The sequence below is a fragment of the Typopeltis vanoorti genome, chromosome 12, assembly GCF_054136105.1.
Source record: "Typopeltis vanoorti isolate ZY-2024b chromosome 12, IOZ_Tvanoo_1.0, whole genome shotgun sequence".
NCBI classification, from domain to species: Eukaryota; Metazoa; Arthropoda; class Arachnida; order Uropygi; family Thelyphonidae; genus Typopeltis; species Typopeltis vanoorti.
Window position 1 is genome coordinate 1,482,688 of NC_143560.1, and position 23,778 is coordinate 1,506,465.

Genomic DNA, 23,778 nt, shown 5'->3' on the forward strand with positions numbered 1-23,778 from the left:
GGTGTGCCACCTTTTTATTAAATTACTCTGGATTTAGAGAAAGATGTTGAAAGTTTATTTTTCACTTGGTCAGACTATAATAAATTTAGTTTAATCCTTTATCCAAGTGTGTGCAAACAAAGTGTTGTACCACTTTACCCCAGTCCTGAAGATACTTTCAGGTGCAAACTTTGTTTGCACACACTTGGATAAAGGATTAAACTAAATTTATTAGAGTCTGTGGACTCTCTGGAGGTGCCGTATAATAATAATATCTAGAGCAGAGTTCCCAAATCAAATTACCCTTAGCCTGCATAAAAACCTATACTTAAATGTGCTAATAGGTTTATCAGACTTTCATGAATTGTATAGCTATAAATATAAATATACGATTGATGACGACCATTTGAGTTTGAATATAGAAATATGCAAAGATAATGAAGGAAAATGCAAATTTCTTTGCTAACCATCAGTTACCTAGCAGCTCTTAGTTTGAATATTAAAAAAAGTAGGTTCAGCTTACTATTTAACATATACCATGATATGTATATGCTTGTTTACATACTCCTTTGTAGGATTATCTAATATATTTAGATTTATTTCCAAAAATAGTTTTCTTTGTAGATTAGTAGCATAACATTTCTCTAAGGAGAAATGTTAAATATGAAGGAACCTAATTTTATAATGGCATGTGATTTTGTACATTTTTGTAACTTGTTGTTTACATAACCAACAAGTCTAATTTGTTGGGAGTCATGGACTATGGAGAAGCAAGGAGGAGAAGAGGCACTGTTATGGCAGAAGATAAAACAATGTGGAAGGGGGATGGGGAAGTACATCTGTTGTAGACATCTGCTTTTAAAAGCAGTTTTGTTTAGCTCTTGTCTTGGAATTTATATAGAAAAACTGGACATAGGATCAGATTATTCTGTAAGAAAATATTTATCCAATATTTGGAAACATTTGATTAGACAGCTGAACTCAAGATTAAGGGATTGAAAACCTGAATATAATTTCAAGTCAAGTTTAATGCGTATTGCTCATGCAAGGAAGAGACGTATTATATGTAACTGTGATCTTCTTAAAGCTATGGACAGTCTTTCTCTACATATTAAATAGTGTAAAAGTATATGTCTGACTTTAGGAGAATGTATTCTTGTGTTATATACAAGGAAGAATGCAAGTGTTAGGTTTACATTAATGGTTGTAAGAAGATTGTATTATTACCTAAGGATGTTAAAACATCCTTAGGTAACAAGGTATGATTGTAACACATATTACAATCATACCTCATTATTGTGTATATATATATATATATATATATGCATGGTTGTGCACTCCGTGTTAAAAGAAACTGTTAGGAATAAGATTTACAATAGTTTTGTTTTTAATCCAGTAAATGTTTCCTTTTAGGCAACACTTGATATAAGAGCATTGGAAGAGGCAGTTGCAGCTTATAAAAATTATTCTATTAGGTAAGATTTTTATCAGTATTAGCAAGTGCAATATTCCACATATTTAGAAGTTGCAATGCACTTTAAGTGCAGTACACAGAATCTTAGAGATAATAAATGCTTTGCCAGCCCTGCATTATTTCTGTGAGATGAAAGATCAACACATAAGTTGCAGGCATTAGAATAATTATTTATAATTATTGTAATTCTGAATTCTGATTAATGGGTTTTAATTGTTATCCTGTTCTACTCGATCTTCACTGTGTGACAAAAGGAGCTTGATTTCTAATATCATTACAGGCCAAAGTAAAAATTCAGTTTATATAAATTGACTGGTACAGGATATTTATTAAGATTATATCCCAAAACTAGTGAAGTTTGAGTTGTATACTTTCCAATAAACTGAGTTTTTAGAAGAAATAGCATGATGTATAACACCAAAAAACTGGGCTTGTTTTATTTTATTTTATTTGTTGATCTAACAAATTTTTAAGAAATATAATTATCAACATAATGATATTTTTATACATCTTTTATTTCACTTTAATTAACTAAACAAACAATAATATCTTTCATAAAACAAAAATCATGTAATGATATTTAAATATCTTTACAAGGCAAAATGAATTGCTCATTCTTACATGTCATTTCTCTTTTCGGTATTACAATTACCTCTGAGTTGTATTTGCAATTTTTGCTATATGACTTTTGGAACTCCCTAGCTACTAAAATTCCAAGATCCTTAGTCTAGTCAATTTCCTCTAGCATAATTCCACCAATATAATATGTCAATGGATATCTCATTGCACCAAAGTGAAAATGGCTACCAGTCATTAAACTGGTAGCCATTTTCACAGGTCCACGTTTCCAGCCTATTCCAATCATTCTACAAGTAGTACTGCATGTCAGTTGCATTCTTGATTATCCTCATATTTATTTGCATCATCAGCAAATAGCTGTATGTCTCCTGTTAATCCTTCCTAGTGCTATTAATATAAAGAATGAATAATAATAGACAAGGGGCTGATACATGGGATACACCAATTCTTCTTCTCTTCCATCTAAGACGGGTTGTCTTCTCTTCAGCAGGATCTTCCCGTCTTCTCTATTCCTTGCTGTTCAAAAAAGTTCCTTATATGTTCTGCATCCCGAGATGTTCTTTATTAATTTCAGCCAGGTAATTCTTGGTCTTCCGGGTCTTCATTTTTCAGTTGGAAAAGTACTGATTAGGAAGTCTGTCTGCATTCATGCATACAGTGTGTCCACACCATCTCAGTTGTTGTTTTCTAATTTTTTCTATTATTGTCTTTTTATACAATAGTTCTTGTCTGACTATGATGTTTGTTTTCTTTTCTATCCAACTTGTTCTATTTATTTTTCTTAAACATTTCATTTCAAATGCCAGTAGTTTTTTCTCCTCTCTTTTTTTAACTGTCCACGCTTCTGCTCCATAGATGACTGTTGGTATAATTATTGCTTCATATAATTTGATTTTGGCTTGCTTAGATATCTTTTTTTTTTCCAGATTTTCTGTAATTTTCCCATGGTGGTCCATCCTATCGCTATTCTGTGTTTGATTGTTTTGAGTTCATCTATTGTTTCTGTTAGTTTTGATCCAAGGTATATGAAGTTGTCTATTTGTTCTCCGTTTAGGGTGGCTGAGATGGTAGTTCTGGTCCTCCCTATTTTCATCACTTTTTGTCTTTTGTATATTTATTGTCATGTCATATGTTTTACAGGTTTCATTTAGCTTGTTGATCAACTTTTATAGTTCATTTGGGGTTCTTGCAAGAAGGATGAGATAATCTGCATATTTGATATTATTTATGTTTAAACCATTGACACTGATTCCATGCTCATTGTCTATTGCCTTCTTTACAACTTCTTCTAGATATATGTTGAATAGGCATGGGAATAATGGGCATCCTTGGATTACTCCTTTTTGGATCTCTATGGGTTCTGTTGTGAGTGTGTCCTTTTTAATTATTGTATTTGTCTTAGAGTAATATTTTATCAGAAACTATATTATATATTTGTCTATTGCTTTTTCTAGTAGAATTTTAAGAAGGATTTCTCTGTTGATGTTATCGAAAGCTTGTTTAAAGTCCACAAAACAACAATATAGTTCTTTATGGTCTTCCCAGCTGAGCTCTGCTAGTTGGTGCAATGTGAAAATTTGGTCTATTGTTGAATAGTTTCCTCAGAAACCAGCTTGTTCTATGCCTATAATTTCTTCACAGGTGTTTTTTAATCTATTTTGTATAATTCTTATGAATATTTTATAGGCGTGAGGGAGTAAATTGATTGGTCTGTAATTTCTGCAGTCTCTTTTGTCTCCTTTCTTGTATATTGGGACGATCTTTCCAGTTCTCCAGTCATCTGGGATCTCTCCTGTTTGTAGTATTTTATTGAATAGGGTTGTTAAATATTCTATTGATATGCTGCCTCCATATGACCACAGTTCAGTAGAGATAGTATCAATCCCTGGTGCTTTATTGTTTTTCATCTGTTTTATTGCGTATCTAACTTCTTCTTGTAAAATTTTTGGGTGATCATTATTTTCTTCTATTGTTGGCATTGTAGTTTTGTTTCCTTGGTGGAAGATAGTCTTAAAATGGTTTGACCAGATTTTTTTTATATATTCAATATTCCCAGTTTCATTCATCTTGTTGTTTATCATTGTTACTGCTTTTGCTGAGAATTCATTTGTAATTTCTCTTACAGTATCATGGAAGACTTTTAGGTTGTTTTGTTGGTATGCTTCTTGGCATTTCTTAGCTTTTTCTTCTAACCATTTTCCTTTGGCTTTTTTGCATAGGTTATCAACTTTATTTTTTAGTGCTCTGTATTTTTCTCTATTCTCTTCATTGTTTTGTTGGTTTACAAGTATCTTGGCCTCTCTTTTCTCTTCTATGGTAGCTATGATTTCTTGGGTTATCCACTGTTTGTTTATTTTGGGTTTGGAACCTAGAGTGTCTTTTGCAATTGATAACACTGTTTCTTTTCCTTCTTCCCAGTATTTTCCGCTGTTCTGGAAGATGGAGGGTTTTAATTTCAAGCACATCTGTTCTAAAAATCGACTTTTGCTTGAGCTATCTTTTAGTTTTGATAAGTTGATATTTTCTTCTTTTCTGATATTATTTTTCCTGTTGAATTTGATCTTCACTTTGGCAGTTAATATTTCGTGGTCAGTGTCAAAATCAAAACTTCTTAATGTTCGTACATTATTTACTGATCTTTTCCATTGTTTGTTTATGATGATATAGTCTATACAGTTCTTTATATTACCATCTGGGGATGTCCATGTATATTTATTATTAGGGCGTTGATAGAACAATGTGTTTGTAATCATGAGATCGTTTTCTTTACAGAAGTGGAGTAATTGTTCTCCTCTGTCATTAAGCTCTCCGTATCCAAATTTCCCCATCACATCTTTTTTGTCTGCTGTGAACTGTCCTATTTTAGCATTAAAATCTCCCATCACTATCATGAGTTCTCTATTTTTGGGATTATCTATTTCCTGTTGTAGTTCTTCATAGAAATTTTCTATTTCTTCCTCTGAATGGTAACTGTCTGGTGCATATATTTGGATTATTTTAATTGTTTGACCTTTTTCTTTTGCTTGAAGTTTGGCTGTGATTATTCTAGGAGACACTGGGTTTATTTCAATTACTGAGTGTGTAAGTTTCTTTTCAATTAATAATGCAACTCCTTCTCTGTATATGTTATCTTTTCTTCCTGAGAAGTACAGTCTTCCTTCTGGTAAATCCATGAATCCATCTCTGCATCAACGTGTCTCTGATGAACCTAATTTCAGTCTTTTTAAATTTTCCTGGACTAATTGCAATTTTCCAGGTCGGTATAGTGAGGGTGGCTACATGTTTCACATCCTTGGCTTACCACATTGCTGATTTCTCACCTACTCTATGTGGTCTTCGAGTAGGTGCGTCGGTTGTTCCGTTACACCAGTAACTTTCTCCTGCTCATGAAAGTTACTTGCATAATAATGTAGCCAGCTTGCCATGCCTCTGCTACATCCTTTGGTCCATGGCTCTTTATTTTTTATTCAGAGCAACCCATTTGGGTTTCCCCCATCCACCACCCAGGGGATGCGCCTGGTAGGAGTGTGGTCTCCCCCAAGATACACCACTGGTCCCCTTAAATCATGCAGACTCACAATCTGCACATGCTTCTTGATATCTGTCAATCAGCCATCCTCTTATGTAAAGTAGTAGTTTATGATCCATGCATAAGCCTTGCATGCTGAATCCTGTCAAAAGATTTAATGAAGTCCAAAGGTTTCGTGGTGTATCCATTCTCCTTGGCTAACTCACATAGCATCCCTTGTGCAAAGGGATAACCATACATTCTTTCTGCCCATACATTCATTTTTCCTGGCTGAGGCAGAAAAAATGAATGTATAAAAAAGGAACAACCAATTCACCTGAAGACTGTTTTAGCATCTGTTCTGATATCCCATCAATCCCTATTGCTGAATTCTTATTCAGTTTGCCTACACCTGAGTTTCTTCATCCAGTGAAGATGTAGCAGTGAACTCAATGTTGTATAACCAGTTGATAGCTTTTAGCAAAATGGGCACTCATTAGTTGAACATCCACCTCTTCTGCATCTGTCACCCTCACAATATCTGCATTCAGTAGAGTTATTCCTTCATATTCATTCTTTCTTTTACTTGCAGCATACAAATAGAATTCTTTTGGGGGTTATCTTTAGCTTGCAGACAAAGTTTATGGTTGGTAAGGGTAGCAAAAGTGTAGTGTGAATGGCAGTTATCTAATGAAGCCAAAAAAAAAAAAAAAAAAAAATCCCAGGGAGCTCTTTTGATATATAGATATAGCCAGCAGACAAAACGAATTATTATGGAAGGATGACATTGATTGGAGAAAATGTTATAAGAACAACTGCTGCAGAGTATATAGTTGAGATATTTAATGAGCAGTTCATAAAGGTCTTTCATTTTTGTGAATGTGACTTCATGGAAAGTTTGAGAGCAGTGGGTGATGAGGTGGAGAGACTGACTGTAAGTGAGCAAGAGGTATATTGGGAAACGAGCAAATTTGATGCTAATAAGGCTGTGGGACTTGATGATATATCACCATATATTTTGAAGGAATGTGCCAAGGAGCTGACATCTGCCTTGACATATTTGTTTATTATGAGTTTTACATTGGGTCAGGTTTCAAAGGAGTGGTAGGAAGGCAAGATTGTGCCACTTCATAAGGGAGGTGACAGAACTCAAACTCAAGCATCAAATTATAGGTTTATCTGTGTTGTGGTTAAGTTGTTGGAGAGGCTTGTGAGAACTAGGATCCAAAATTGGTTGACAACAATGGTATTATATTTGATGGACAGCATGGATTTGCTAAAAGGAAGTCATGTTTTAGTAATCTACTTACTCATTACAATAAGATGATGGCTTCATTGCACATGGGAGATCAATACACAATAGTATATTTAGATTTCACAATGGCTTTTGATAGATTACCACATGATAAATTGATAGTCAATCTAGAGCAGATGGAGATTGGCTATCTGATAGGTATCAGCAAGTTGTATGGGAGGGAGCAATATCCCAGAAGAAGAAAGTCACTAGTGGTTTCCTCAGAGGTCTGTTTTAGAGCCATTACTGTTTAATATGCTAATGATATTGGGGAAGATTTGGATGGGGATATTCAGTTGTTTGCAGATAATGCAAAGTTGTTATGAACTATGAGGAATAGAGCAGATATTGTGGCCTTACTTGAATAGATTGAGGGCATGTGAGTGGAGATGCCAGTTCAATATTGCAAAATGTAAGGTTTTAAAATTTGGGAAACAAAGACAGGATAGAATTTACTCTTGGTGGGGATATGTTATTGGAGTAGGAGGAAATAAGAGATCTTGGGATGGCGAATAAGGATCTAAAATTTAGAGGACACATTGCCAAAATTGCAAAAACAACACAATGACTTCTGGGAATGATGCAGAGGACACTGACTTGTAAGAGTAAGGAGAGTTTAGTTCTATTGTATAAGGTTCTGATTAGGCCACATATGGACTACTGTGCACAGATTTGGTTACCTGGTTTTCAAAAGGATGAAGAGATGGAGAGTCCAGAGGCAATTTGACCCAAATAGTTTGATCTCTCATCATCATCATGCATATTAAGGATTTAGGCCTAACGTGGCCTGTTCCGGCCTTAGAAGTCATCATTGAATTGTTTAAGAGGTCCTGGTTTCCTTTTTCCTAATGGCTTGTACTTTAAGGCTTGTTTTGGTAATCTTTCTGTTTTCATTCTTTGAACGTGTTCCATCCATTTATGTTTATATTTTTTAATTTTTTCTATTACTGATTCTTGGTTTAATTCTTTCATAATTTCTTCGTTTCTTTTGTGATCAAATAGAGTATACTTTGCAGTTTTTCTCATAAACTTCATTTCTGCTGTTATTAATCTTTGTCTTTTTGTTTTGTCATCCAGATTTCACTTCCATACAATAAGACTGGTAGGGCTAATGTATTGTATACTTTTAGTCTGGTTTGGTTTAAATATAGAGTTAATTACACCTGTGATTTTTAAATATTTTGCAATTTTTAGGTTTATATCTTTTTCATTTTCATATGTAATCATACATCCTAGGTAGTTAAATGAATTCACCTGTTCTAGTATCCTGTTATCTATTACTATTTTAGTTTTAGTTCTTACTGGATCTTGTCCTTTAAAGGCCATAGTTTTTGATTTTTCTGTTGATATTATCATACCATAATCTTTGGCTATCTCATTTAGATCTCTGGAATGTTGAATATGAAGAAAGGTTGAGATTATGCAATTTGCAGAGTCTAGTGAATAGGAGGAAGAAGCCTTATATGATAGAGATGTTGGCTATAGGATTAACATTTGAAAGGTTTTCATAAAATAGTGGAAGATTGGGGAAGAACAAGACGCCTTCCCTGGAAGATGTATAAGAATGGTGCAAGCAAGGGAGTGAGGAGCAAATTTTTGCATGGAGAGTTGTGAATGATTGGAATGCATTGCCTGAGAGTGTGATGTCTGAAGGGAATTTGAATGTGTTTAAGGCAAGGTATGATGAGTTGTGTGTATGACAAAGGGACTTCCTAAATGAATCTTTGACTCCATGAGATCTTAGGATAATAATATTCATTACTATCAATTACAAATGGGTAATCTAATTTATATTTCTCCAGAATTAGACTATCAACAGAATATTCTTAAACTTCATATCTACATCTTGGGCCATATTATTTACATGTGTTACCATACACTTCGAACAACCCAAGGAACCTCTAGAAGGGCTTTTTAGCTAAAAGGAAATTAGTCATTCATTTAGAGGTATCATTGGTTTTTTTCATTTCAGAAACTTGAGTTTATCAACCTGCAAAAAAAGAGAAGAGTCACCAAAAAAATGTGCAATTAGCAAATATGAATATATTGGTCTCATAGCTTCAGTTTCTTTAGCTATTTTCAAACCAATCTTTAATCAAAAAAGAGAAAAAAAAAATCCCAAATGGCTACAGTAAATTTTCATCTTTAACATTCTGCCTGTGGATCTTCATTTGAGACTTTTCATTAGTTTGTTATAATGGTGTCTGCTGTAACAAATACTCTCAAGGTCATTCAAATCAACAATAAGTTATACTAATAAAAGAATCGACAGTTTCTGTCTTGATGTGTCACAACTGCACAACAAATGAAAACATTTCAAAATGACTTTAATACTAAAATTGGTACACCAGAATCAATGAAAGCTCAGTGTCATGCTGGTGCAAAAGCTGTAAGACTAATAGAATTTGTGAAAAAAGAAAACCACTACATAATGAATGCTTTTTTTTTTTTCCCAAGAAAAATCCAAATAGAAGAACCAGTGAAATTGGCTATGTCCTCTGTAACAGAAAACACATATTTCACAACTTTGATTATCAGCACCTTAAACTTTTGAAGTGACCATTGTATGATTCAAATAAACTGGCAAAAAAGAAAGAAGAAAAAAGTTTTGAGGGTCAAAACAAAACAAATGTACAGGAACACAATTTTGAAAAAATAAAAATTCCTGCAATTAAAAAAATAATAGTAAACGATAACAGTCAAATTATAAAATGTGAGTATAACTGGGATATTCTACAGCAAAAAGATTTGAAGTATTTCACCGAATATTATATCAGGATTCTGGAGTGTCAGAAGTTATGTAAAACATCAAACCATGCAGAATGAAAAAACAGTAGGAGAGGATGAAGTCATAGCTGAACTTGTAAAAGCAGGTAGAGAGTGTCTATAAAATCTTGGTTAAGCTTTTATCCTATGTCTGAATAAAACTGATGTAGCGAGACCATGGTAAAAGGCTACTATTATTCTTGTATACAAAAATTTCATATTTTTATATTTTATATAATGCATATGTATATTTATTTCTTAATTTATTTAGCAAATCGTTTTTTGTGTGTCGCAGTCGCTTAGAACCATTTAGTAATCCAAAACATCAGGAGTAAGTATTCCTTTTCTTTATGTATATGTGTGCATGAATGCAAGAGAGAGCATATACAGTGCTAAATTAACAGTATTTTAATTTAAGATATGTATTACATTAATCTAAAACTAATGAACTATAATATGTAATAATAATATGAAACCAAACATCATCTTATTATGCACAGTAATTTTCATAAGTCTAAATTTTGTATTCTTGTATACAAGTATAATCAATAGAAATACTATTTATCTGAATTTTATTTATCACTCCAGCTATCTGTGACATTATATTTACATAATATTTAAGCAATTTTTTAATTGGATACATCTACAGAAAATCGTTTGCATTCTTATAAACTGTGAATCCCAAGCATGTGAGTATTGATAATATAGATTCAACATTTCAGGTTGCACAGATAATATTCAACTTGAAACATAAATATATACATACGAGGTGGTATCAAAAAGTTTCAAGACTAGTTTTGTAACACGCCAACAGATGGCAGCACAAGGCTGCAGTCACAGGGAGCACTGACCTTCATAAGTCAGTGTTCCAAAAGACATCATCCTGTGTACATTGGGAGCTATGCAACTGGTGCTGTTCTGACCATGTACATTACCACGTCTGCGATTTCATCGTGGACAGCAAGTTAAAACAAAGAGCGAACGTGAAATTCTGCATGAAACTGGGCAAATGTGCCACAGAGATGTTTGACATGATTCAGCAAGTTTATGGCAATGCTGCAATGAGTCGTTCGAGGTCTTTTGAGTGGCATGCGTGCTTCAAGAGCAGAAGAACATCACTGGAAGACGAGAGATCAGGAAGACCTACAACAAGCTCAACCACCAAAAATGTCGAATCCATCCGGCAACTTGTGCATGAGGATCGTCGGAGAACACTCCACAACATTGCTGCCATTGTCTGTGTGTCATACGGAACAGTCCAGGCAATTCTCACGTGTGATTTGAATATGTGTCATGTTGCTGCCAAGTTCGTCCCCAGACTGCTGACCCAGCAGCAGAAGGAACACCACATCAAACTCTGCCAAGAACTTTGTTAGCGTGCCATAGATGACCTGTCGTTCATGTCGAAGATCATTACCTCTGACGAAACTTGGGTGTACGACCCTGAGACGAAGCAACAGTCTTCACAGTGGAAGAGCCCATCATCTCCATGACTGAAAAAGGTGAGGCAGGTGTGCATGCTCAGTCTTTTTCAACATTTGCGGCATTGTGCATCGAGAATTTGTCCCCAGGTGACAGACCGTCAATAGCGAGTTCTACTGCCAGGTTTTGAGGTGTCTGAGGGAGGACATTTGGCGAAAGCGACCGGATCTGTGGTGTGAAAAACTGGATGCTCCACGACAATGCACCGTCACCAAGCTCTCCTCACACGTGAGTTTCTCGCCGGAAACAGCATGATCTCACTTCTGCACCCGCCCTACTTGCCAGATTTGCCTCCTGCCAAAGATGAAGATCCAGCTCAAAGGTCGCCATTTTGACACCGTTGCGGAGATCCAGTGCGAATCGCAGAAGGTGCTTGACACATTTCGAAAAGAAGACTTCCAGGACACATTCCAGAACGCTGTATTGCTATGCAAGGGGACTATTTTGAAGGTGATAGTGTGTAAACATAAAGTAATTTCTCAGAAGCTAGAGCTAGCGTCGAAACTTTTTGATACCACCTCGTATATTCCATAATACAAAACCAGCTACCTTTTGGCTGTTTATAACCAGGGGCCATTTACAACTTTCTCTGAGCCAGAGTATTTGAATAACATGGTGATGCACCATTGTCTGCTTGTATATGCAAAATATGACTTCTGCATTGATTCAACCATAGTGTCTTCCTGGATCTCACTGCTACCTGTGAAACATCAATTAAAGTCAAAATGGTCTGGGTAGTGACTTTTCCAATAACATACAGCGATTTTGAATGTTTTGAATTATGGAATACTAAGGCAATTGTTTTAAATAAACAACCTGTGCAGTATATACAAGTAGACTAGCCATGAAGATACTTCATGTATAAACTTTGTTTTCTAATATATTATTATTAGATAAGGATTAAATACAAGAATATAATTTCTTGCCAAGTATATGCATGTCATTGCAAAGAATCCTATATCTACAGCATGAACTAAAACAGATATTCTATCTTAGCTAATCTTTCAAGTACCTTAACTATGGTACTTGAAATGCACCATGGTTAAGGTACTTTACTGTATTTAATCATACAGACTAGGAAACATCCATCTTGGTACCACTTTTGCGCAGTGGCTCTGTTTGTCTCCCTCCTATTCCTTTGAAACCCTCTCTGGAATTGTGATTCTTAACAACGATGTTAAAAATCACAATAATTTTAGGGAATGTTTAGCTGCTTAAATAAGCATATATATACTAGGGCCTACAGCGCCCAATCCCCCCCCCCCCCCCCGAGTTCTGGACTGGTAGGCTGGTTCTCCTTGAATTCTGATGACTCGACACTCAGGGTAGCCCCTGAGTTTCAAAACGTTTCAAATAACTTGACACAAAAACGTTACAAAAGAAGGCTTATCATTTTATATTATAAGGTAGATATATATATATGTGTGTATCTCATCTGACTTAACTGATAAACATATGGTTGTCTTCCAATACTTGTACTATTTGCCTCACCTTCTTGATGTTTCATGGAATCATTTGCACCAATATGAAATATATTGACAAATTTCTCATTAAATAATTCCACTATAAGCTCCCCAGTGGTCCCTCTGGCAGTCATTATTCACATTTGTCATCTTCGTGCTCATTTATATAAGTGGTAGATGAAATTAATTGTCCAGCTCTGAAGTGGCTTGAAAAACTTTCATGATTAGTGATTGTCAGAGGAGACTTGAACGGACACATAGGGAGACAGAATAGAGGGACTGTGAAAGAATGCATGGTGGGAATGATGAACCAGGAAGGAGAGAGGATTTTGGTCTTTGCAGTAGCGTTTGATCTGGCAATTGTGAACTTTTTCTGTAAGAGGGAAGAGCATTTGATAGCATTTAGAAGTGGCAACAACAGTTCACAGATTGACTAGAAGAAAACATTGTAAGGTAATCCCAACAGATCAAGTGGCCCAGCAATACCTGCTGCTGTGCACAGACTTTAGAATAAAGTCAAAGATAAGAACCTTTGGAAGCCATGGGAGGAAGACAATTAAGTGGATTCGCTTAAAAGAGCATGTGAGGAACCATTTTATGGGAAGGTGTTAGAGAGGATTTCGGATGGACTAGAAAGTGTACAAGATTGGTGGAAACATAATTCAAAAACAATTCTAATCTGTGCAATTGAGGTGCTTGGTGAAACATCCAGAAAGATTAGAGAGTAGGACAGTTGGCGGTGGAATAATAATGTACAAGCAGTGACAGCTAAGAGGATGGCAAAGCAGAAGTGGGGTGACTCAATAGTGGAAGAAGACAGGAGTATAGAGAGAAAAAGCAAGAAGCCAAGAGAGTTGTTGCACAGGTGAAGGCCATGGCATATCAAGACCTTTATGATCAATTAGAAACAAAGGAAAAATAATAGTTTGTCAACAGGAAAATACACCCGAGGAATGGAGGGAAAGTACTCTTGTCCCTATCTACAAAAGTAAAGGGGATGCACAAGACTGTAAGAATTACAGATCAGAGGAATCAAGTTGATGTTCCACACAATGAAAATCCTAGAGAGGGTTCTTGATGGAAGACTGAGGAAGGAGGTGGAAATTGCAAAGGAGCAAGTTTGCTTCATGCCTGGTTGATCGACAACAGATGATGGAAAAGTTTCGAGAGAAGCAATGGGGGGGGGCTACATCTGGTATTTATAGATCAGGAGAAAGCGTATGATAGAGTGTCAAGGCAAGAAGTCTGGAGGTGTCTGAGGGAGAAGAAGGTACCAGAGAAATATGTCAGGCTGGTGCAGATGTACAGAAATGTGAAGACAAGAGTTCGGACCTGCCTGGGAGAGACAGAAAGTTTTCCAGTGATAGTTGGCTTGCATCAAGGGTCAGCATTAAGTCCATTCCTGTTTAATATTGTGATGAGGTAAGAGAAGATGTGCCTTGGAGTACAGAGAGACTTATATGCAGAATCAAGAGAAGAACTGGCAGCTAAACTGGAAAGTTGGAGGAGAGTACTGAAAGAGAGAGGTATGAGACTGAGCAGAAGTAAGACAGAGGATATGTGTTGCAAAGTGGATGGCAGCCAGGAGACAGATCTGGAGCTGGAAGGAAATGTCATCAGGAAGGTCAGTGACTTTAGATACTTAGGTTCAACGATGAAAGAGGATGGTGAAGCTGAGAAGGAAGTGGGATGGAGGAACTGGAGAGAGATGGCTGGAGTGCTATGCAATAAGAGGGTACCGATCAATCTAAAAGGCAAAATCTACAGGCCAGTAGTGAGACCAGCTGACATATGCTATGGAAACTGTGGCCCTGAGGAAAAACAACATCAGCAGAATGGAGGTAGCAGAGATGAGAATGCTTAGGTGGATGTGCGGTGTGACCAGAAAAGATCGTCTGCGAAATGACTATGTAAGGGGAACGGTGAAAGTTATGAACTTAGGAGGCAAGGTTTGGTTGTGTGATGGAGAGAGAGGAGGAGGAGTATGTGGGAAGAAAGGTCATGAAGATGGATGTGCAGGGGAGGAGGACTTAAGGATGAAGAACTGGGATGCGGAAGTTGGCCCAAGACAGGAGGTTGTGGAGGAGACTCACTACAAACAGCAACCCTACTTAAGTGGGAAAAGCTGCAGAAGAAGAAGATTGGTCTCTAAAATTATTTAATCGTTATCACACATTATACAGTCATATTTCATAAACTTATATAGAGCAGATTATCTAATCATTACACGACCTTTTTTTCAAGTCAACCCCATCTTGTGGTGTTCTTGTTTCCACTGAATGAGCTCTGGTGATGGCAAGTATTCCTGCTGCAAAGGAATACCTTCCTAGTTGAAGTAAATGCCAGCTATACCTACTAGGTGGTAGATGACGTTCATCATCCAGTGAAACACCACAACCTTGCTTATTGGGAACCTAAGTTGTTGCCATGTTTGGTTTCTAGAGCAAGAGTTCCAGTTTCTGTCCCCCCCCCCCCAAAAAAAAAAAAACTTCTTTCACACACCAATTGAGGGGATATGAACATATACTGCAGTGGTTCAGTCTATTCACTAACTGCCGACCAGCTTACAGAACTGCTGTACTCAGTATATGGGACAGAATAAATGGTAATACAATTTTAGAAGGCTTCCTGATCAACCAGCACATAATCTTACTGCCACTTACATTGCCAGGGTATACCTGGAGGAAGGCTTTGGCATTGTCACTTTATGGTTTTGGAGACTGGATGTGCTACATTTTAAGTCTATTTTTCTCCCATTCATGTTCCCTTTCTACTTTTCTCTTCACCTTAAAAGTAAGTCTGAATAATGGTCTCTGCAGTTAAACTAAACATAAACCTCCCTTCAAACCCCCCCCCCTGAGTTGCGGACTGGAAGGCCCGTTCTCCTTTAATTCTGATGATTCGACGCTCAGGGCCCTGAGTTTCAAAACGTTTCAAATAACTTGACAAAAAAGTTACAAAAAAGGCTTATCATTTTATATTATAGAGTAGATTTGTTTATTTTATGGTAGTAAATGATTAAACTAATTTTTTTGATATCTCTAAGCTACGGTTCATCTGCGAGTTTTCTCAAATTGTCGCAAATCTCTAAAAAAAAAAAAAAAAAAATCATATAAGTAGATCCACATTCGTCAAGAATCAACTGTATTAGGTTTTTCAGCCTTTTGTGGGTTTGAATCGTATGGAGAATAAATAAGCAGATATCCCTTTGGTATTTGACTGGCCAATCTCTTTTCACATTATACCTGTTGTTTCATCATCACGAACCATGTGCACGTTGCCTGTTGGTGTTCGATGCCTCTCACTATCTTCTTCCACCAGTGCAGTTTCTGTAACCCCGTTCCACACCAGTCCTTCATATTGTCTATCATTCTCTGTATGGTCTACCTCTTCTGTTTACACCATCCATAATACCAAACATGAATGTCTTCATCTTCTGATCCTCACTCATTATGTAGATATGTCCAAATAATTGCAGCTTCCATTGTATAATTTTCTGCATTAAATTCTCCTTTTTGGTTGTAATCTTCCAATAGAGCTCTTCATTTATGATTTTCTGTACCCATCCTATTCTTAGAATCTTCCTGTAACAAGTTCTTTCAAATGCCAGAATTCTTTTCTTGATTCCTTATTTATTACCCACGTTTCAGATCCATACAGTACACCACTAAAGATGCATGTTTCTAGTACTCTTAATTTCATTTGCAGGCTGATCACTTTCCTTTTCCAGATGTTATTCATGGCCTTCAGATTTGTTTTTCCCTTTACAATCCTGATATTTCTTTTTTTACAGCCCAAGTCATTATGTCATTTTACTTTCCAAATATGTGAATTGTTCTACATTTTCTATATCAATTCCATCCACTTGTATTTTTTGTTTCATATTCTTCTCACCAAACACCATTGTCTTCATAAGTCCAAATCTCTTCCCTTCCTCATTTAACAGTTTCAATGTTTTTTGTAGTTCTCTTTCGTCATCTGCAAATCTCAGATTGTTAAGTCTCATCCTGTGTACTGATATTCCTTTTGCATCATCCTTCAGTTTGTCCATTGCTCTTTCTAACTATACAATGGAAATGCTTGGTGATATTGGGTCCCCCTGTCTAGTACCTCTGCTTGTTCTAAGTCATTTTCCCAGATCCTCACCTATTCTGTTGCCACTGCATTCTTATAAACATCTTTTAATATGGCTATTAGTTTTCTGTCAATTCCATAGGATTCTAGCACTGCTAATGTTACCAGTACAATTTTATCTTTATTCATCAATACTTTGCCTTTTTCATCTTTAATTGTAGTCTGTTTTGGTTGCCACCTTCTATTAATTCTAATCATTTTGTACACCTCCCTAGTTTTGTGCTCTCCATAGTGCTGTTCTATATTATTACATTGAGCTTCTAACCATTTCATCTTATCCATTCTGACTTGCTTTTTTCACCTCATTACACTTTCTTCTATTTATTGTATCCCTTCTTATCCTTAACATTCTCTTCTCCTGTACTAACTTCAGTGTTTCCTGTCTAATCCACTTCTTCTTGATCTTCTCTTTTTCTGGTACTGTTTCTTTCACTCTTAGATTCCAGTTTTTTTTTTCATTTTCCACACTTTTTAGTTTCTCCTCTAACACTGTTCTGTACCTTCTTCCTATTCATGCCAATCACAGTACAATTATTTTTCAATGGAAAAGTTAATAAAATTATTTGTTTGTAATTGGAATCTTGTATTTGTAATAGTAACTATTATACAAATAACGTGTAATCCCTTTTGCTTTGGTACTATAGTATCAGTAATTTCAAAATTTGGATATTCACGTAATAAAAAAATAATAGCTAACTTGAGTTTTTTTTGTTTCAGGATAGTTGAAGGACTCCTGAAGAAATTTCGTAGCCAGTTTCGGCTGCAATTACTGTGCTTTAAAGATACCATTATTTCAGTTTAATGGTAATATTTTGAATTAACAAATCTGACTTAATATAGGAGATAAAGCAATAGCATTCATGACCCATTTTCAACAAGCCATGATGTATTTGCATTACTTATTTTTGTAATGTCTGTTAAATGAATGTTAATTTTGTTATTCTTGTCAGATAATTTAATAAAAAGTTATAAATGTAGGGTTCCTCAGTTTATTATCCCTAAACCACTGAAAGGTCCTCAAAGTCCCAGATGCACAATACTATGGTAAGAAATTCACTATCCACCATAACAAGTCTTTAGTTGCTACATTTACTATAGTGAGAGTCGACTATATTTTAGCTAGGTAGCTATACCACATTTAATTGCCTGTCGTCAGCTTTCACTCAAAGTCTGCAATATGTTAGGTCCCTAACTTAATTAGTTCTTGCATTTGTCTTCTGAAGAACTCTTAATGGCACAACTAACTAATGTCTTGGTCTTTTTCTGCCATTTTTGCTTCAAATACTTGGTGTACAAACCTTTCATTTGTTCTTTACAAGTGACTATACCATATGATTAGAGACAGGAAGAATATAAGTAGGCATTTGTAGAAATAAAGAGAAACTCAAAAACTTGTGTGGAAATAATTTTAATTGATGTAAAATTTTCACTTAAATATCAAAGGCTCCCAGTACATTAACTCTGGAAACAAAATGCAATAAAAGAATTTTATACAACTAAAAGCGGAACATGGTATACAATTATCAGAAAGATTCTAAACATGCACAACAGCTTTAGCGAGGTAAACAATCAATAAATTCCTAATTTTTTTGAAAAAAAAAAATAGCACATTGAAAAGTCTTATCTGTCATAAGATGGTTGTGCAGAGCACTGATCCCTTTTGAGTGAGATTTTTGTATCATTAAATTGATAGAACTACTCAAAGATCTTAACCTATAGTAACATCTCTAGTTTTACTAGCTGTTTTGCTAATTTTAAACAAAATTAATATAACTTGACCCATTCTTTTAAACAGTATAAAAATGTGACACCCTTTTAGTGTAGTAAACACAGTAACTCCATAGCACAATCAAAAAGAAGTGTCATTCTTTTTGTTCTTGGACCACTACTGTTAATTTGTACATAAATGATATAGGAAATAATTTGAAGGAAAATACTCAGTTGTTTGCTGATGATGCAAAGTTGGGTAGGATAATAGTTAAACAAGGTGATGTAGAGTTTGTAGAATGATTTGAATAGGCTGACAATATGGGCAAAACATAATGAATATCAATTTAATATTGATATCCATTAATGGAATGGAAAAGTATAAAGTTATGCATTTTGGGATACAAAGATTATGAGCTGTGTGTCACATTGATAAAGAAGCCAGGGATTTGCGGGTAGTAGTAGACAGAGAGAGAGAGATTTAAAGTTTAGAAGGCTATTTCTAACATTACTTATTGAAGAACACACTAGCAAGCAGAGATAAGGAGTTATCATTCCCATTTATAAAGCCTGAATGAGAAAGTGGTGGAGAGTGATCAAGATAGTGTGGTCTATGAAATATTTCCTTTGAGGAAAGTTATTTATAAATATAGGGAAAGTAGTAGTAGACTAATTTCCTACATATATAGGGAGATATGATAGAAACATTTAAGTTACTTAAAGGGTTTTATAGAATTAATACAAAGGAAATATTTTGGCACTTGGCTAGAGGGAGCAGGACAATAAATAGGTCATCTCTGTAAGTTGGGTACAAGTGTGCTTAGTAAGGGTGTGAAGCAGGTGTTAAAATAAATATCTGAAGAATGAATCCTTTTTGATCCTCACACAATTATTCTGGAGTGGAATGATATATTTTGTCCACTCCAGTAAATTGTTTCAGTTTGAGGCAAAAAATTTCACTCAGAAATTAATGCTCCATCTGAAAAAAGCATGTGTGTATATATATTTATCCATGACAAAACACAAACACTTCTTATATCTTCTCTATTATAGATCTTTTATTTCCATGTTGATAACAATAAATACTATTTTTGTTTCATCTTTTTTGTTTTCACTATCATAATTCTTAAATTAATCCCGAATAATAAATAAATATATATTTTTTAATTATTTTCTGAGTGAAATTTTTTGCTCTAACCTAAACATTCCTAAACACATTCAAAACTAAATTCAATAACAGCTGTAACAAATTTGGCACAAAAAGACAAAAACTATGAAAATAGGCAAGAGAAGAACACAGTTACATTCTCACCCACAGAACAAGTGAAATATTTCAGTTATTTAGGCATTGTTTTTAGTGAAGATGGCAAATTAAATTTGAAAATAGACAAGAATAAGCAAAGCTGGTATAGTGAGGAGCCAGATATCTTCAGAAGAACAAGTCAATTGTTCCAATTTGGATAGATAAAAAAATTTCTACCCAGGATGTGCAATTAGGGGGAGAAAAAAAAAGTTCCTTTTGAATTGTTCTGAGAGAGATTTTATTTTGGTTCAAAACCAATTCAACCTATGGTGTTGAAGGCTAGATTTTTCACTTAGAGAGTGGTGAATGAATGGAATGGGTTGGCAGAGTCAGTTGTAAGTGCTTTGTCTGTTAACGGTTTCAAGGAGAAATATGACAGACTCCACCGAGATGCCTGTACAATAACAATAAGATAAAAGATAGTGGCCCTAAAAGAGACACCTACATTACATATAACTTGCTGATATCCAACAAACAGTCAATATCCTACCCAACTCTATCATCAAACTCCCAATATGCATCCTCAAGGGGTTTACAGGCTATTATAATAATACCATATGATTAAGTTTACATTATTCCTAACTTATCAATTTTCCTCTAAATTAGTCTTAATAGTCAGAATTCCAAATATTGTCACAATCTTATATTTCAATCTTCTGCAACACAGATCCACATAGATCTTGACCTTTCTAGATCTTTTGTGGATCTGGGCCTTTTTCCTGGCTATTTAGGCATCACACACACACACCTGTTTTGCTACCATTTCCTCTCCCACTATTTAGAGGCTATATTATCTCAAATTTACTCTAATCACACATTACTGAATGCTAACGATACAAAGCTCTTTCCTAATATCTTCATTTTTAATGCAATTTTACCACTGATGCTATATGTTCACTCTCCTAATAATTCTCAAATTCATAAGGTAAAACTGGTGTGAACACTGTCTGCTATAAGACTATTTCTCTCTTATTCCATTTATTTTTAGTATACTTCCCACCAGCTTTTCTTTGATACTGGATTCATTTAGGAGTAACACCATTAGCATAAAGTAGAGCTGAGTTAAATATATCCAATTTTGATAAGAAGTTAATTGCCATTTTCCTTTGTAATAATGGTTTTCCTACTAATCTATCATCATCAAACTCCTAATATGCACCATCAAGGAGTTTACAGGATATTATAATAATACATTGTTTATATTATTACTAACATCCTTCAGAGGTTAATACCACTTTTCTTTCATAGATGAAAAAGAGTGGATGCAGTATATACTTTTATGTAAAAGCAGGTGTAAGACCAATTTTCTTATGCCTCAGTCAAAGCTAACTGCTGACTTAGAACTTAAATATAGCTATCCCCCTTCCTACATTTCCAGTTTCTGATTGCTTATTGTTCTATCACTACTTATCTCATTGAACAATATTTTAAAATTAATTACTTCCGACATCCAGAATAGCTTATCTTCATTTATTTCATCTCATCTTTATCATCTCCAATTCCTTTTACAGTACCTTCTTCCATTTCAGAGCTTTTTCAATAGCCCCATCTTGATAGAACATTTGGCTCTGTAGTACAAGTGAAAGAACAATGGGACATTGCCTCCTTCAACCTGGAAAAGATCTGAGTTTGATTCTTGTTGTGACAAAAGGAATCTTTATCTGGATTTTTTTTTCAAATTGAAGTCTACCCATGACTTCTGTTTAGCTATTGGCATCTAATATTTCTGTAGTTTGGCAAATGTTAATTTTATGTGGGCTTCATATCAGAAGTTAAACTTCTGTTTAGCTACTTTCAAATAACACTTTTTCCCATTTTCTTTCAAAGTATCTGCTGGCATACTTGCATAGGAACTTATGGACTTTCTTTCTTAGGACTGTTTCTTTTAGCATCTTAAGTCTGCTAAGAAATCTGGATTTTTCTATCTTTGTAAAGCAACTTTGCCAAATGCCTCCCTGGCTGAATCAATCAATGCTTTCAGAATGTCTCACCCATGAAAGTTGTAAACCTTGAGTGCAGTGAGTAGGCTAAGGATTTTATCATTTTTAATTTATTTTTTGATAGCTCACAAACCCTGCTCCAGACTAAACATGGAACTTTTTTTCAATTAATTTCATATCTCTAATAAGCAAGTTAATGGTCTCAACACCAGGCAATGAAATTCATTTCTAACCTAAAAACAACTAAACATTTACATTCATGGCAGAATTCAATCCTACAGCCTACTCATTGTAGAGAAGGTTTTAGTTTTACAATTAAAACTTTTAAAGTTTAAAGGTTTGGTTTCAACAGCTGAAAGCTGCTTAACTTTTGATTATTTTTAGAACTTCCTTATATATTTCTTTTCTATATGAATTCATTTTCATCTTATTAAAGCTAAATGATGAACAGTTCCTATTTCAAATCCCCTTTATACTTTTATCCTGGGGCAGCATGAAGATATCTATCAATCATAATACAGCAAATAAATACTTTCTCATTTCTTTTGTCTTCATGTGAATTTAAGAACATCTTAACATTGGAACATCGTGTTAGTGATGACCCATCTCCTGAACAGATATTTATTAATAGTAATTATAAATGCAAGCCATACTGGAACTTATCCTGTTTTCAATTTAAAATGTAATGAATTGTGTGATAGGGTCAAATCTGACTGAGAAAACAGGACTCTCTTATTACTTTCTCCTTTTTTCACTACTTCAAGATCTATCCACTTTTTAAATTATTATTAAAGCAACCAATCAAATACTATTCATTAGGCTGAATGAGTTGTTTATATTCAAATAAGTCCAGTGTGAAATATAGCGCTGAGCATTTGATAAAGTAAGTCACAGTCTGTATGCACTTAGAACTTAAATTTAAGACTGTCAAATTTGATTGGATGAAATTCATAATGATATATTTTGCCTCTCACCTATAACTTAGATGAGAGATAAAATAAAAAGTGCTAAAACCTAAATAGAGATTGGAAGAAGTTACAAAATGGCATTTTCTTATCTTTTTCTAAAAATATAAAAGTTATCCATAAATATAATCTCAATGCCACTTTTTAAACTACACATTCACCTAGCTATCTTTACCTGTTATCAGATAAAGGATATGCATGCTGAATAGGTTCCATGTACCTGCAATATAGTCTACTTTGGACAAACTAATAAATCTGCTTTGAAGAACATAAAAATTACATTTACTATTATTATGGCAAATCATGCTCTGGAAGAAGAAGACAGCTCTGCTACATAGAAGTCACTGTAAATCTAAGAGGCTGGTTTTAGAATCACTATCAGCTATGAATTCTCCTGACCTCAATAAAGTGGCTGCATTAATTTACCAAAGATGTTAGAAGCAGTTATTCCAAGACTTCGCTGAATGAACTTCCTTTTATCTGGCCCAAAAGGTTGCTATGTTAGGACATTGGTAAATTCTCTGCAGATACTGTTGGCAATCCAGCAAAATATCAGCAACATAATTATTTTATTCTCTTGATATTTAAACTGTGAACAACTATGTTGAATAACCAACAACTAATGATTTCATTATATATTTTAATTTGCAAATTCTCAGGTGGACAATGAACTATTCATATGCATACTAAATAAATGATTAATTTTAGCAATTGACAGGACATAAAAATACTATCAGCTGTATGTGAATGATATATATACACTGGGGGGGGGGGGATCAATCAAATGGAAAACCTTTTTCAACAGCAATTTGAATCTGATATCAAACTGTCAGAAGTGCCCAGTTCTATATCAGTTTATTAATTAGCATATCATTAAAGAAATGGCTAGAAAACAAGATTATTTTCACATACACACAGAATGTATGACTATTATTAATAAAGAAACAATGAAACTGATATATAGTGGGTAAGATTTTAACTGTAAGAAATGAGTTTAATTGCTATCTGCATTTAAAATGAAATCTAAGCTTTCATTCATTCAAATCATAAATTAAAATCAGTTGATAAACCATTTGAGAAGAATGAAATGGATGTTGCAAATAGGTCATAGATGCCTTTGATAAATCACATTTGTAAATGCATTTCAGCTTTAACAACCTTGGATTCTTTACAGACTGCTAAAA

The 23,778-nt window shown here is 34.7% G+C and overlaps 1 protein-coding gene across 2 annotated transcripts in view; it reads left to right on the forward strand.

Moving 5' to 3' along the window:
* Sec5 (exocyst complex component secretory 5) overlaps positions 1 to 17,656 on the forward strand; it is a 584,315-nt gene extending 566,659 nt beyond the window's left edge. For both annotated transcript variants that reach the window (XM_090401446.1, XM_090401447.1), the window contains exons 24-26: positions 1,393 to 1,454; positions 9,872 to 9,931; positions 17,397 to 17,656. In XM_090401446.1, the coding sequence (XP_090257572.1) occupies positions 1,393 to 1,454; positions 9,872 to 9,931; positions 17,397 to 17,481 (207 nt within the window). In that variant the 3' untranslated portion in view covers positions 17,482 to 17,656. The remainder of the gene's footprint in view (positions 1 to 1,392; positions 1,455 to 9,871; positions 9,932 to 17,396) is intronic.
* The last annotated feature ends 6,122 nt before the right edge of the window (positions 17,657 to 23,778 follow it).